Source organism: Diabrotica virgifera, chromosome 4, assembly GCF_917563875.1.
Source record: "Diabrotica virgifera virgifera chromosome 4, PGI_DIABVI_V3a".
NCBI classification, from domain to species: Eukaryota; Metazoa; Arthropoda; class Insecta; order Coleoptera; family Chrysomelidae; genus Diabrotica; species Diabrotica virgifera.
In genome coordinates, this window is record NC_065446.1 from 234,165,189 (window position 1) to 234,181,433 (window position 16,245).

The 16,245-nt window shown below is 36.8% G+C and overlaps 2 protein-coding genes and 1 long non-coding RNA gene across 3 annotated transcripts; 2 read left to right on the forward strand and 1 right to left on the reverse strand.

Annotated features, from left to right (window-relative positions):
- Positions 1–1,215: 1,215 nt before the first annotated feature.
- Positions 1,216–2,769, reverse strand: LOC126883824 (matrix metalloproteinase-18-like). Its single transcript, XM_050649495.1, has one exon. The coding sequence runs from the start codon at positions 2,767–2,769 to the stop codon at positions 1,216–1,218; it is 1,554 nt and encodes a 517-aa protein (XP_050505452.1).
- A 1,365-nt stretch (positions 2,770–4,134) lies between these two features.
- LOC126884106 (uncharacterized) lies at positions 4,135–9,317 on the forward strand. The gene is made up of 2 exons (XR_007697853.1): positions 4,135–4,852; positions 4,907–9,317. It is a non-coding gene; the product is annotated as an uncharacterized LOC126884106 (long non-coding RNA).
- Positions 9,318–10,022: 705 nt separating this feature from the next.
- LOC126883825 (uncharacterized) lies at positions 10,023–13,895 on the forward strand. The gene has a single exon (XM_050649496.1). The coding sequence runs from the start codon at positions 10,023–10,025 to the stop codon at positions 13,893–13,895; it is 3,873 nt and encodes a 1,290-aa protein (XP_050505453.1).
- The last annotated feature ends 2,350 nt before the right edge of the window (positions 13,896–16,245 follow it).

The following is a 16,245-nucleotide window of genomic DNA, read 5'->3' on the forward strand; positions in this document are numbered from 1 at the left end:
GACCGCCATGTTAGTAAGGATGATGGTTAGTAGGAATGAATTATTTTACATTATATGATAATATGTTTAATAATAGCAATATACGTAACTTACGTACTAAGATCAGCTCATTATTATGTAACTTGGTTTAGTAGACATCTTTTTATTGATCTGTTAGACATCTTTTACGTATTCTAATTAATGTTAAAACATCGATACTTTGGTGTTAATTCATTCGGTACTATGTTCTGTAGTATTCAAAATGAATTATTGAGGGTAAATTTGTTCGATAACTCTAGGTTATCTAATCTTAAAACTAGATTTTTTTCCGACTCCTGTTTTGTGACAGGCTATCGAAGACTTAAAACTAAATCAGAGAAATTGACGTCAATAAGTGAAAACTGTAAAGGTCAAAAGGTCAAACTACAAGTCAAAAAGATCAAGTTATAGTGATGATAGGGATATTTATACATTGGTTTTTAATTGTTTGGTTATCGCTAATTGTAATAAAGCAAAAATCAGTATCAATCAATCATTCGATGAAGTAAGATGGAAAAAATTGAGTTGTTCAGAGGTCCAAGCGCATTCAGAAAAATTAAGCAGTTAAATGTAAATGACATACTTATTGATCAATGAATGACAAACACAAAAGTTACTTGCTATATCCTTTATGTCAGCGGAGTACCAGCATCATTTGCACTATTATCAAAACGTGACTTTGATCCACTCGGAAAATACGATGTACCAAGAGTATTAGATTACGTATACACTTTACCTAACCATCGGAGAAGAGGATATGCATGCAAACTTATACATCACATAAAGAAAAATAATGAATTCACAACATTTTGCTCCAACGATGAATCTGAACGGCTTTTTTTAAATGTAAATGTATTAATCATGGATTAATGAATTATAATGTAATGTTTAGATATCCATAATAAATTTCTATAAAATATATACCATATTTTATTTCCTTCGTGCTTAATGAACCTTAATGTACTTTAAAATAATGGATGGTGTAGCGTACAATGACAATTCATGGATTTCCCTCTAATTATGCACCACCTGCTCTTTACAAAGAACATATTGAATTCTACATCAAATGCGATTTCAAGATCGTATATATGAAACTGTCACAGTTATTAATCCCATATTAGATATCGTACAATAGAAATAAGGGATATAATAAAATGAGGATAACAAGTTTATTATTTCATATAATATATTACAAAATTATTTATAAAAAGAGCCAACTTTATTCAGTAAATATTTCAACTGTGTAACTAAGCCATCATCTGGACAAGGAATCCCGAATAAGTTCCAATTAAATCTGCCAATTTCGATCATTTTCTTTGTAAACTCAGTATATTTGTAATAAGTGCTGCCATCTAGAAAGTATAAATGACCGTCTATGTATTTAAACACTGATTTAACGGTGGTCGGTACTCCAGGAAATATGTCCTTTATAAGGCCTCTGCTAATGACTAGGTCTATTAGATCGTCATATTCGATGAATGATGTATTGTCATACCATATATATGTTTTTCCGGTGTGAGTCTGAAATACTACATTTATCTCAGCATGGGGTGGTAATACAAACAGAGGTATATCTCTTGAAATAGTTATGCTGGGAAATGATACAGAGTACATAGTGTTATTTGATGCTACAATTAAGTTCCCAGCTATATTCTGAAACACATGCGAGATATTTCTTATTTGTTTAGGTAAATAAGTACTCAAATGCTCTGGATTATTTGGTACCATGTGTCCATTTAGATCATTTTTCCACACAAATCCTTCATGTATTATATACATATGATGGTTTTTAAACTGAGGATCATATGCTAGAAAGAGAATATTGGGATATTCAATAACACAAAAATGTGGTGTAGCTTTCGTTGGTTGTTGAGGTATAATCTCGTTTGGTCTAGGACGGGATCTTGTAGTATGCACCCTCGATATATGCGACGTTGACCGTGTTGGTGCACTAGTTTGTGTAGGGATATATGCATCTGTACTTTTGCGTCCGTATAAAGCCTCTAAGCCACTAATATCATCTTGACTAATATTTCGTACTTTATTATGGTACCATGGATACATTATAGCTGACTCATCGTTACTGTGTAATAATCCTAAACTGTGACCGATTTCATGAAGAATAACCATAAAGAGATTGGTGAAATCATAATCTGTATCATTCAAATTATAACTCCATTTTTCATCCAAGTCTAAATGTATTTCTACGCAAGTATCATTATCGATGGGAAAATAAGAATGTGCTAATTTTCCACCAGGACCATCAAACTGAATTCCACACTTTTGGTTCCCCATACAGTTGGAGCGAAAATAATGTTTTCTTTTAACTGCTGTTATAGTGATATCTGGTTTCGGAACAGGAACAGTCACTCTAGTAAAATGCAAATTTGAAGCATCTTCCCACATTTTAAAGGCTCGTTCAACTAATTGAATTATATCTTTCACATGATTCGCCTGGGGAAAATACCATCTTAGATTATGTTTGTACCATTTTCCCTTAAGAGAGTAATCGTTTTCGCCAGTTTGACATCGAGGTTTTTGCATTAATGATATGGTTTCATCGTTTAGTGTACCATCCACATATAAATTATATTGTTCTTGGAAATGTAGGAGCGTTGTATTGAAATCTGCTATAGAATTGTTATCTATATATCCATATCGTTGAAGAAACTTCATAGCATCGTCTTCGGAAAAGGCGTCTGTTGCTGCTATGAAACGCAGAAGTAGAACACATATTAAAAACACCTCCATCCTTGTTTATATTCAAAATAGACTGATCCATAATTGTATAAGCATCAATTTATATAATCAAATAACACGTATGATAGAATACCAAAGAGGTCTTATACGTGGTATTTTCTTAAACCAAACATCACATCATAATTCATCATTCAAAATCCTTTAATTTAAGTTGTCATATGATAAGTTTCGACAATTAATGCTAATATTAAGTGGTAGGATTTCAAAGAGGCCTTATACGTAACATTTTGGTAAAACAGACACCACAACGTACTTTAACATTCAAAATCATTTAATCTGTGGTGTCATATGACAAGATTCGACAATTAATACTAATAATAAACTCACAGAAGCCTTATGCAGAACATTTTGTTAAAACAGACCCCACAACGTAATTCATCATTCAAAATCCTTTAATTTGATGGGTCATACATCGATTTCCGCTTATCCGTTCAAAAGATATATGGTACAGTACCATAAAGGCCGTTGCGGTAGCTTGGTCGAACTGCAAACGCTTATTTATTGTTATTGACACTAAAACAAAACCATTGGCATAGAAAGATCGCTTATCGCAGTTTGATCTCTAGCAAATCCTAATTCGCTCAATTTTGCACCAAGTGCTCCATACAATATACCATTAGAAAGGTATTTTCATGCATATTACGAAAATCACTGACCAAGTGCGATACGATCATTATGTATGACCAAAAACATCATAAAACGAACCAACGTCAAATTCTCAATACTTTTGTACTAATACATATCGATATAAAATTTATTTATAGGATACCAAAAAGGCATTATACGTGGCATTTTGTTAAAACAGACACCACAACGTAATTCATCATTCAAAATCCTTTAATTTGATGGGTCATACATCGATTTCCGCTTATCCGTTCAAAAGATATATGGTACAGTACCATAAAGGCCGTTGCGGTAGCTTGGTCGAACTGCAAACGCTTATTTATTGTTATTGACACTAAAACAAAACCATTGGCATAGAAAGATCGCTTATCACAGTTTGATCTCTAGCAAATCCTAATTCGCTCAATTTTGCACCAAGTGCTCCATACAATATACCATTAGAAAGGTATTTTCATGCATATTACGAAAATCACTGACCAAGTGCGATACGATCATTATGTATGACCAAAAACATCATAAAACGAACCAACGTCAAATTCTCAATACTTTTGTACTAATACATATCGATATAAAATTTATTTATAGGATACCAAAAAGGCATTATACGTGGCATTTTGTTAAAACGGACACCACAACGTAATTCATCATTCAAAATCCTTTAATTTGATGGGTCATACATCGATTTCCGCTTATCCGTTCAAAAGATATATGGTACAGTACCATAAAGGCCGTTGCGGTAGCTTGGTCGAACTGCAAACGCTTATTTATTGTTATTGACACTAAAACAAAACCATTGGCATAGAAAGATCGCTTATCGCAGTTTGATCTCTAGCAAATCCTAATTCGCTCAATTTTGCACCAAGTGCTCCATACAATATACCATTAGAAAGGTCTAGACGCTCACGAAGAAGAAGAAAAAGAAGTTGCATTTGAAATGTACCGACGTTGATGTTGAATGTACCGACGCATTCTTCGTATATACTAGACCGAACATGTAGCCAACGTGGAGCTAATCCACATAATCGGAAAAGGGGAAGAAATCGCGAACACAATTTATTATCAAGGGCAAAATAGACAGTACGCAAGGGTTGGTCAGAAGAAAACATTCGTGGGTCCAAAATCTGTGGAAGTGGTTTGGATGCACATGGATGCGCATTGCGCAATGCGAATGTTTACGTTTGGTCGAACTATTCAGAAGTGCCGTACGTAAGCAACATCAGAATTTACAAATTAATAGCCAACGTTCACAATGTACTTAAAGAAGAAATGTAAAATCAATATCAAATCCTAGTATATTTTACGAAAATATTATATAATTTGTATGAAATGAATAATCAAAGACTTAGAATTATTTTTATAGAAATATTTTAAACTGCATTTTTACAGATCAAGAAGGTCAACTCTGACGTAAATAAGTTGTTATCAAACTACATTTTTACAGGTCAAAAAGGTCAACTCTGACGTAAATAAGTTGTTATCAAACTACATTTTTACAGGTCAAAAGATCAGTTTTATGATGCGGTTTCTACTAATAAAAACGATAAATATATTATTTTGTTCTAGAATTTTAAGCTGAGATAAGAGAGGGTATAAAATGACAGAATCTAACAAGAACATTGTAGATGAGCGAAGGAAATAGTGAATTCAGTGAAGTGTGTGTGTGTATACTTTTATAAGGTAGGTGTATTTAGCAAATGTAGAGATTTCTTGTTTTCTGCAATTATTTTTAGCACATAATAACAAATTAATATAATTTTATTTCTTTTAAAGGTATTTGATTATACGGTTTATTTCTAATTTCTAATTTGATTTACAAATATTTTTTATTTCTTGTTTTTTCCGAATTGTATGATGTACCTGTCCTCATATTTTTTATTGATTTATGTTTTATTTTCAAAAATAATGCCTTTTGATGACATATGTAGCAAGTACTTCGTCTTGTTTTGTCATTTTCTTGTTATAAGACAGAAACGAGACGGGATTTGATTGCTATCTACATTAGGATAATAGTATTTTATGGTTTATTTCTTATTTCTTGTTTTTATAAATTGTATGATACATCTGTCCTTATATTTTTAAATAATTTTACGATTTATTTAAAAAATAGTAGCTTTTTTATGCTACATTCTACCGTATTCCTTCTTTTTAACAATATACTACCAAGTATAGCTGATTCTCAGTATGACAGTAATGAATTTTTAACAGTATGAGAGTAATCGTGTTGCATTTTATTTTATAAAAATGAATTGTCAATCTTAGTGCTGCATTGGGTAAGTAATAAAAACACTATGCGTTATTTTATTATTTTTATTTAAATTAGTACTAGTACACTGTTAAAGTTGGGAATTAAAAAACTAGATGCCCTAGCCGATTTATTTTAACATTTTCACACATGGACCTAACGGCATAACGGTTAAACGATGGTGTCTCGCATTCTATGTCTGTGCGCTGTTTAAATTGTCAATTAGATTCTTCATCACTATTGCGACGTTTTTTTTTTAATTTTTCTTGGCATTTTCAAAGCAGCCTCAACGATGTGGTTGCTCATTTTTAAACAAAGGCTTGATGAGTTTATTAAATTTATCCGGGAATGCTTGATGTCTTAAATATTCTCTGGAATCTCTATGCATATATGTGACTTCTAATATTTTTTTATAATTAAGGCTGTCCTTTGTCGTAGTCTTGTGGATTTTTATAAAATAGTAAATTATATAGCCCACAAGTAGCTGTATACTTGTTATCGTTAATCCAATCATTTTTGGGAGTAAATTTGATTTCCTTATCGCCCATCATCCATTTATCAGTTTGCCAAACATACTGTGGATCGTAAGCTCTATCAATATCTGGTGAATGATGCCAATATGTTTGAAGGTGTTCATCTTCTTCGTCTATGCTCTCTTCGCCCTTCCGTTGCATATTTTTTAAGTAATTGTGTTGGTATCCGCTGGTCTCTTCAGTAAGCTCCTTGACACATGCACACACTAAATAATTTCATAACTGTTCTGATATCGAACAGATATATTTAGACCAGTTTGAAACCTGTTCAGACCTGTTCACCACCTGTTCAACACCTGTTCAAAGCTGATCGAGACCTGTTCAAGACCTGATCAAAGCTGATCAGACCTGTTCGAGACCTGATCGAGACCTGATCAAAGCTGATCGAGACCTGTTCAAGACCTGATCAAAGCTGATCAAGACCTGTTCGAGACCTGTTCAAGACCTGATCGAGACCTGATCAAAGCTGATCGAGACCTGTTCAAGACCTGATCAAAGCTGATCAAGACCTGTTCGAGACCTGTTCAAGACCTGATCGAGACCTGATCAAAGCTGTTCGTGACCTGATCAAGACCTGTTCGAGACCTGATCAGACCTGTTCGAGACCTGATCAGACCTGATCAAAGCTGATCGAGACCTGATCGAGACCTGTTCAAGACCTGATTCAAAGCTTTCAGACGTTGATACCTACAATGAATAAGGATTTAAAGAGACAACTTATAACTAAACGAAAAAAAAAATCCGAAATAACTTGAGACAACTAAAACCTACTGATACTTTCATGTATCATCTCTCTCTTGTCGTTTCCCCATTACTGAGGATCATGATTTCTTCCAATATTCCTAACAATTCTGTTTCATTGGTCTCTATCTTCAGCTACTCTAAGAACTTCGCGGAATGAGTTTTCAGCTGAGCTGAATTCATAATTTGGTCGGACTATCTAGTTGGTAATCGTCCTCTAGATTAATATTTTCAAACTATCGTCACCTCTGCGAACCACGTGACTGATGAATTGTAGAATTCGTTGCATACATATTGTGGACAGCCTCTATTTAATGTCGAGTTGGTTTACAATGGAAACGTTTGTCCTATGAGCTGTCCAAGGTATGCGCAGCATTCTTACTCAACTCTTCGAAGGAGATCAAGCATATCTTGCTCATTTGCTGCTATAAGTGTAGTGTCATCAGCAAATCTTAAATTGGAGATTTTGCTACCAGCTACTGTTTGTTATTCCTCACTGTTTGTTTTCGGATTTTTTCGATAACGCTCTGTATTCATCGTTTGTTCCGTATCTAGTTTTATGTTTTTTCCGCGTTGAATCATAGTCATAGCTCACTAGAATCACTCATGCCATGAGCAGGGAAAAATGTAACCAAGTTCAATAAATGTCTTAAATGCAGCACTTTTACATTGATTCTTATGGAAGAACAAGCACACATTTAGACATTTGAGGGGCCTTTTGAGCATAACATAATACCATTCAGTTTTCCGTCCAACTAAAAGTATATTTAATAGTCTTCTGTCATCGAGGCCTATGCTCTCGGTGTGCATCGCCCCGCCTTCTCTCTTCTGACGCGAGTCAGAAGCTCCACCCGTCGAGGATTTGGAATTCCCAGCTGTCGTGCACGTCACAGTCGACGGTTCTATAAAAGCTGGCGGTTCCAATCCTCGATATCTCAGTCCGCAGTCGTCCTCCGGCCTGTACGGGCTTGCCCGTCAGCCTGGGGCGCTGCACTCGCCTTACCCTGACTCTGTGGTCTGGGGTCGTTCTACCATAAGAAGTTGTTTTATTTTATTAGTCTAGTTCCAGTATAGTGACTTCTCTTTTAGGTTTTCGTTTCATAATGTAAGAAAACGAGCTTTGGTCTGGTTCTTTTCAGAACCAGCCAAAGTTTCATAGAAGACAAGAAACCATTAGTTCTTAGTGTAAGAACTGTACTGAGTTCTGTTCTTCGAACGGCAGAACTCAGTACAACTCTTCAAGTAGCAGAGTAGGAGCATTTTATTTTTAGGTTTCTAATGTAAGAATCATGTATCGAGTTCTTATTAGAACTCGGTACACCCCAGCACTGGTCTTTATCAAGGCCCATAGTGCACCTCCAATTGCCTTAGCCCCGGAGGGCTGAGGCGTAGCAGCGATCCTGCAGAGCCATCCATATACCGAAAATGGATGAGGACCCAACAGGCCGGGGGTGAATTGAGTAGCCTCTTGCATGCTGGAAGTTAGAGGCCCTTCGAGGGGGACTTACGACTCTAACTTTCAGCTCCTGTTGTGGACATGGCGCCCAACTAGTGGATCAACCCTCCCACCCGACCCTTGAGATTGAGAGTCACACCAAGCCATCCGGCTGAGTTCACCTGGAGGTGGGCCCAAAGATGACAGCGGGGAGGCCATGTTAGAGTGCCTGGTAGGCCAACATTCCGCCTCATCAAGGGCTCCTGCGGAAACCAGATGTCTCGGTGTGCCAGATCGCCGACGAGCCAGACTTCGCCGAAGTCGGATGTCCCCCAGAAGCCAACGAGAGTCCTCGGAGTAGCCGCTGAGAAGAATCTCCTGGGCAGGCGCCTGGTCCATGCCTAGCAGCGAGAACTCACCCTACGTGAACCCGTTGGAACATGGTAGATGGGAGAACAGAGGACCTAGGAGGAGCCGAACTTCGAGGGAGCTGGTACATTGACGGAGGATGGTGGACGCAGGAGCAAGAGATGACGTTCAGACCAACGACGACCCCAGAAAGCTGTCTCATGTGAGTTTGTGTGATTTTCAAAGACTTTTTTTTATTGTATTTTCTCTTTTACATTTTTTTACATGTATTTTAAATTTATTTCGATTTAATAAATTTTTATTCCAGCCACAGAGTCTTCCAAAGGAGGGGGGATGTCATCGAGGCCTATGCTCTCGGTGTGCATCGCCCCGCCTTCTCTCTTCTGACGCGAGTCAGAAGCTCCACCCGTCGAGGATTTGGAATTCCCAGCTGTCGTGCACGTCACAGTCGACGGTTCTATAAAAGCTGGCGGTTCCAATCCTCGATATCTCAGTCCGCAGTCGTCCTCCGGCCTGTACGGGCTTGCCCGTCAGCCTGGGGCGCTGCACTCGCCTTACCCTGACTCTGTGGTCTGGGGTCGTTCTACCATAAGAAGTTGTTTTATTTTATTAGTCTAGTTCCAGTATAGTGACTTCTCTTTTAGGTTTTCGTTTCATAATGTAAGAAAACGAGCTTTGGTCTGGTTCTTTTCAGAACCAGCCAAAGTTTCATAGAAGACAAGAAACCATTAGTTCTTAGTGTAAGAACTGTACTGAGTTCTGTTCTTCGAACGGCAGAACTCAGTACAACTCTTCAAGTAGCAGAGTAGGAGCATTTTATTTTTAGGTTTCTAATGTAAGAATCATGTATCGAGTTCTTATTAGAACTCGGTACACCCCAGCACTGGTCTTTATCAAGGCCCATAGTGCACCTCCAATTGCCTTAGCCCCGGAGGGCTGAGGCGTAGCAGCGATCCTGCAGAGCCATCCATATACCGAAAATGGATGAGGACCCAACAGGCCGGGGGTGAATTGAGTAGCCTCTTGCATGCTGGAAGTTAGAGGCCCTTCGAGGGGGACTTACGACTCTAACTTTCAGCTCCTGTTGTGGACACTTCATTATGGTATTTTCTTCATTCTGTTTCAGATATTCCTAGCGTTCAGACGTGTGGTCTGGTGAGTTTGAAATCGTTTAGACGTGCTCTGGTGAGAGATAACTTATTGATTTTTTGATACAGATTTTTGATAATTTTTTGGGTTTTTCATATTTTAAAAAATTTATTATTAATCTATCTTTGAATAATAACTTTTGTGTTTAGACATGTTGGCTAAACTTATTCAGTTAATTGCATCCATCTTAGGTTTAATCAGAAATGATTATAATGATGAAAATTTAAGAAAGGGGTTGATAGAATGTAATAAGACATCCAAAAAATTAAGGGACTCTATGAGATATGCCAAGACGATTGGTGAAAAGCAGCACCTCGAAGCCCAGATGCGGCAGGTGAAAACATTAAGAAACCAACTAAAAGCCGAACAGAAGAAGGGGGCGGGACTTAACACTCGACCGGAGACTGCTTACAAAAGGGTACAATGGGATGACTCTATATCTGCATTTAATTCAAGAATTAGAACTGGAGTCATCTCAAACCTTAAACACAAGGACCCGGGTAGTTTCCTGGTAGATTGCAAAGCCCTATTCAAACGTAGAATTCATAACGCTCTTAAGACTGATGAGGCAGTAAAGGTGAATATGGTATTTGGTGGAGAATTTCAAGTAGCCAGCGGAGATAAGGTCCTCAATGATACCAAGTATTTCACTACTTCAAACTCCCCCATCTATAGAGATACGAATATTGATGAATGGTTTGAGAAAAAAGTAGTGGAGCCCATCTCCAGAGACTTGGAAGAATTCCAAGAACGCGATTCTGGATGGGCTCTAAAGGCAGTTGTTAACCTGGGAGTCAACATTAACAAATTTACACCGCAGCTTGGCTCCTCATACATTGAACTTCCCCCTCAGATAAAAACAAAACAGGCATGCATTAATGTTAAGAACGATGACGAGGCATGCTTTGCATGGGCTATCATATCGGCATTATACCCTACAACTAAAAATGTCGATTTAATGACATCTTACCCGCACTACTCGAGCATATTAAAACTTAAAGGTATTCAGTGGCCTATGACCATCAAACAGATTCCGAATTTTGAAAAGCAGAATAATATGTCGATCAACGTATACATTTTGAAAAAGGAGAAGAAAAACTATACGACCCTCCCAACCTTCCTAACAAAGAACAAGAAAGATAAACATGTGAATCTTCTTCTTGTTCAAGATACATATGATGAGCAAGGTCCGATTAGATATCATTACGTTTGGATAAAAAATCTATCCCGTCTGCTTTCCAACCAATTAAGTAAAGATAAGGGAACAAAGTGTTTCTGCGATAGTTGTTTACATTATTTTATTACTAAGGAAAAGCTAAATGTTCATAAGGCATGCTGCAAAGGGCGATCAGATGTTAACTGTGATAGGTGTTTACAAACATTTTCATCGTCTACACAGCTAGAAGCCCACACCAACGATTGTGTAAGAATAAATGAAACAGCCATCAAAATGCCAGAACAAAGTCGTAAAATGCTAAGATTTAAGAATTTCTGGAATAAGATTAAAGCCCCCTTTACCGTTTATGCAGATCTCGAAAGTGCTCTAAAACGTACAGGAGATCCTAAGAAACATCAGGAACACATTCCTGTAGCAGTTGGGTATTTTTTCAAATGTTCATATGATGATACCCTATCGTTTTATAGCTCATATCGAGGAAAGGATTGTATGAAATGGTTCGCAGATGAACTTAATCAGCTTGCTGTGAATGTTTCTACAGTGTTTATGTGCCCATATGATATAGATATGACATCTCAGCAAGAGAGTGATTTTCATGCAGCCACTCATTGCCATATCTGCGAGCAGCGCTTCTCCCTCGATGATAAGAAAGTGCGGGACCACAACCACCTCACTCCAGAACATAACTACAGAGGGGCTGCCCATGAAGGGTGTAACATTAATTATAAAGATGCTCACACTATCCCAGTGATATTTCATAACCTTAGTGGATATGACGCCCACTTTATTGTTAATGATATTGCTACACAAATCAAAGGTCCCGTAGATCTTCTTCCTATTACTAAGGAGAAATATATCTCTTTTACGAAACACCTCAATGATGCTCGAATTAAATTCCGTTTTATCGATAGTTTTCGATTTTTGGCGTCTTCTCTCGATAAGCTCTCTTCTTATTTGACCGAATATCCTAATCTCCGCTCTCAATATACTTCGCTTCCTGAGGAGAATTTTCATCTTTTAACTAAGAAAGGAATCATGCCATATGATTATATTGATTCTTTTATAAAATTTACTGAAACGTCTCTACCTCCTATTGAGTCTTTTTATAATAAACTTGACGATAAACCATGTCCCCGTCGGCATTATCATAGAGCCCAAGATGTCTGGTCTTCATTCTCCTGTTCCACTCTCGGGGATTATGTCGATTTATACATGAAAACGGACATTCTTCTTCTTGCAGACGTCTTTGAGCAATTTCGAACCAGTTGTCTCAAAACATATAATCTTGACCCAGCTCATTACTTTACTCTTCCCGGCTTCACGTGGGATGCAATGCTTAAGCACACAAAACAGGAACTGGAGCTTTTAACAGATCCAGATATGTTTCTGTTTGTGGAGCGTGGTATTCGTGGTGGTTTGAGTCAAGTTTGCTCGAAACGCCGCGTCCACGCTAATAACAAGTATATGACATCTTACGATCCATCGAAGCCCGACTCATATCTGATGTATTTCGATGTCAATAATCAATATGGCTGGGCAATGTCTCAATTCCTTCCATATGGAGGCTTCGAATGGGTCGATGCCAACATTGATGTCCTGTCCATAGCTGACGATGCTTCTGAAGGGTACTTTCTCGAGGTCGATCTGGCGTACCCCCAACATATCCACGATCGTCATAAAGATCTTCCGTTTTGCCCCCAATCATTGAACCCTAAAACTATGCTTCCCCCTAAACGACCGCGAGAGCAAACCAAATTAATGGCTACCCTTCATGATAAAGAAAGATACGTAATTCATTACAGGGCCTTGAAGCAAGCGCTAGCTCACGGATTGGTGCTCAAAAAGATTCACCGAGTCCTGAAATTTAAGCAGTCTCCTTGGTTAAAGTCATACATTGACTTGAATACAAATCTCCGGAAGGCAGCGAAAAATGAATTTGAGAAAAATCTTTTCAAACTTATGAACAATGCTGTGTTCGGCAAGACCATGGAAAATGTACGCAAGCGCGTTGATATTAAATTGCTTACTGAATGGGAGGGTTGTTACGGAGCTGAAGCTCGAATAAGCAGTCCATTGTTTAAGAATGTTACTATTTTTAACGAAAATTTGGTAGCTGTCGAGATGCGTAGAGCGGAAATATGGTTAGATAAACCAATATATGTGGGCATGAGTATACTGGATTTGGCTAAAACTACGATATACGATTTTCACTATGGGTATTTAAATAGAAGGTTTGGTGAGAACTTTACGACCTGCTATACAGATACCGATAGTGTGATCGTGGAGATACGGGAAAAAGATCCCTATGAGGCTATGAAAACAGACTGTCATCGGCACTTTGACACGTCTGACTATCCTAAAGACAATATTTATGGCATTCCCCAGGTTAACAAGAAGGTGTTGGGTATGATGAAGGATGAGAATAATGGCTGCATTATGACTGACTACATAGGGCTCCGATCTAAATTATACACGATAAAAGTAGCTATCACAGATAATGACATCAAAAAACTGAAGGGGAAGTTGATAGATCAGGAGTATGAGGACGATGAGATTGAAATACTTATTAAAAATTATGGTGTGACAAAGAAGGCGAAGGGGGTTAAGAAATCTGTTGTAAACACTAAAATTACCTTCGAAGACTACGTCGAGCGTTTAGATAACTTTACAACAAAGACCGCCTCACAGAATCTAATACGCTCAGATAAGCACCATGTTTATACCATAACACAAAGCAAGATTGCGCTCAGCCCTAATGATGATAAAAGAAATCACCTTCCGGAGTCTTATGACACGCTTCCCTGGGGGCATTATTTAGTTGATATTCTTGAGCTGGACGTTGATTAGATTTAACACAAAGTAAGATTTCGATAAGCCAATCCTATTTTAACATTTATCCTTGATAATTTGATTGACTTTAAGATGGATGTTAATTGAATAGTCATTTTTAAAGCTTTATTTATTACAACTACAATATTGATACCTACATCTGAATCAGTCACTTTTTATTATATTGCTCTTTTCACCTTTTAAAATCACTCATAATTTTATATCAATATGACTAGCATATTTAGGTGATTGAATCATACCATTCTTTAAAACTTTATTTATTTATTATATAATATTTGGAACAGACCCTTTTTACTACATCCCCTTTCTCAACCTTTCCTTGCTCATCGTTTTTATATAATATGATAATTCTAATAGATCTTAGTTTTGTATATATTATCTCTAAATTAAGTATAATTATTAAGATTAGCCCATATAAAAAAGATGTTTAGTTATGACCACTAAAAAGATATCTGTTATAGACCACATAACTATATATAACAGGCAAATAATGAGCTGTTCTAGTTAACTCTGGAGCCGTTGCTCATGTAGCCTGCAAGTTAAGACAATCGATAACTTAATGGTCTTCTTTCCCCCGATTTAGTTTTAAGTCTTCGATAGCCTGTCACAAAACAGGAGTCGGAAAAATATCTAGTTTTACGATTAGATAACCTAGAGTTATCGAACAAATTTACCCTCAATAATTCATTTTGAATACTACAGAACATAGTACCGAATGAATTAACACCAAAGTATCGATGTTTTAACATTAATTAGAATACGTAAAAGATGTCTAACAGATCAATAAAAAGATGTCTACTAAACCAAGTTACATAATAATGAGCTGATCTTAGTACGTAAGTTACGTATATTGCTATTATTAAACATATTATCATATAATGTAAAATAATTCATTCCTACTAACCATCATCCTTACTAACATGGCGGTCGATGTAGTCGTACCTTCACGTTGGTGACTGCTGTTAAGAACATATTTTTGTTTTTTCAACAAATTTATGTTCGACCGAATTGACTACCTTTCATTCATTGCATGCTTACATCATTTTTTATACATCGCTTTACACACATTCCGTCGCTTAGTTAGTAACATTATTTTATTAACGTTTTTAGATACTTATTTTAACCATTAGTTACTGCTTGACTGTCGTTGCTAACATTTTTTCAAACAGTCTCTGTAGCTATGCACTCTAAATTAATTTATGGTCATAGGTAAAATATAGTACATGTATTTTTTATTACTGCTTATTACACTATGTTAAATGCCTTTTCTATGTCAACATATACATCATACCAGTATGTTTCCATTATTAACCCGAGACTGGAAGTACACTACCAACCTACAAAATACAATATTACCCGACTTACCGTAGATAAAATAAAGTATGCAACTCACAATACCATTTGTATTTGGTGATTTTCATAATATTACCTGACTTTCTATAGATAAAATATTGTATGCAACTCACAATACATCTGTATTTAGTAATTTACATTTCTTTGCAAAGAGCAGGTGTATGATTGGAGGGAGATCCATGTATAGTAGTACTCAATCAGAGAATATAATATTGAGGATGTTTGTTGGTTTGGGCATACTGTAAGAATGGTATACGCTCTTCGACATATACTATTTCTAGTAATACCTCATAGGCTGCTGTAGGGTATATCGTTTTCAGCGACACCTCGTCTGTATCTTTTATGAATTGTTTTGAGAGAGAGAGAGAGAGAGAGAGAGAGAGAGAGACGCCATAGGCTGAAGGAGTGTCTTTTACGCTGACATATAGATGCTAGATTGCTTGGACATAGTGTAGGCGGTTTGTTTGATAAGACGAAAGAACTCTCATAGTAATCTCACATTAATTTTACACGTTAAAATAGGTCCAATAGCAACGAAGATATGATATAGTGGTGTTTTGGTACTGTTGTCCTGTTTGTTTTTTTCTCGATTGGCATATCTCCATTCATTCTATATCTCTTATACTAAAATCAGATCAATAGCAAAGGCGATATGAAATAGTGCCGTTTTGATATTGTCTATGTGTGGTTGTTTTTTATCTTAACGTATTCGCTACACCCTCCTCTTTCATTTAACGTTTTAATCATTAAAATCAGACCACTAACAACGGAGATATGTAGTAATGCCCTTTTGATAATATCTTTGCGTTTGTTTTTTATTTTATTGTATTCGCTACCCCCTCCACTTTTCAACCATACCTCACACTTCACGATCCTACGAGCCGTCTCGCCTCCACTACAAAACGAGACAAAAACGAGCAGAATGAACCTTAGCGATTTTATTCGTTTTTCCATAAGAAATAACATGGGGCGCCTCCACCAAATAGCTAGAACT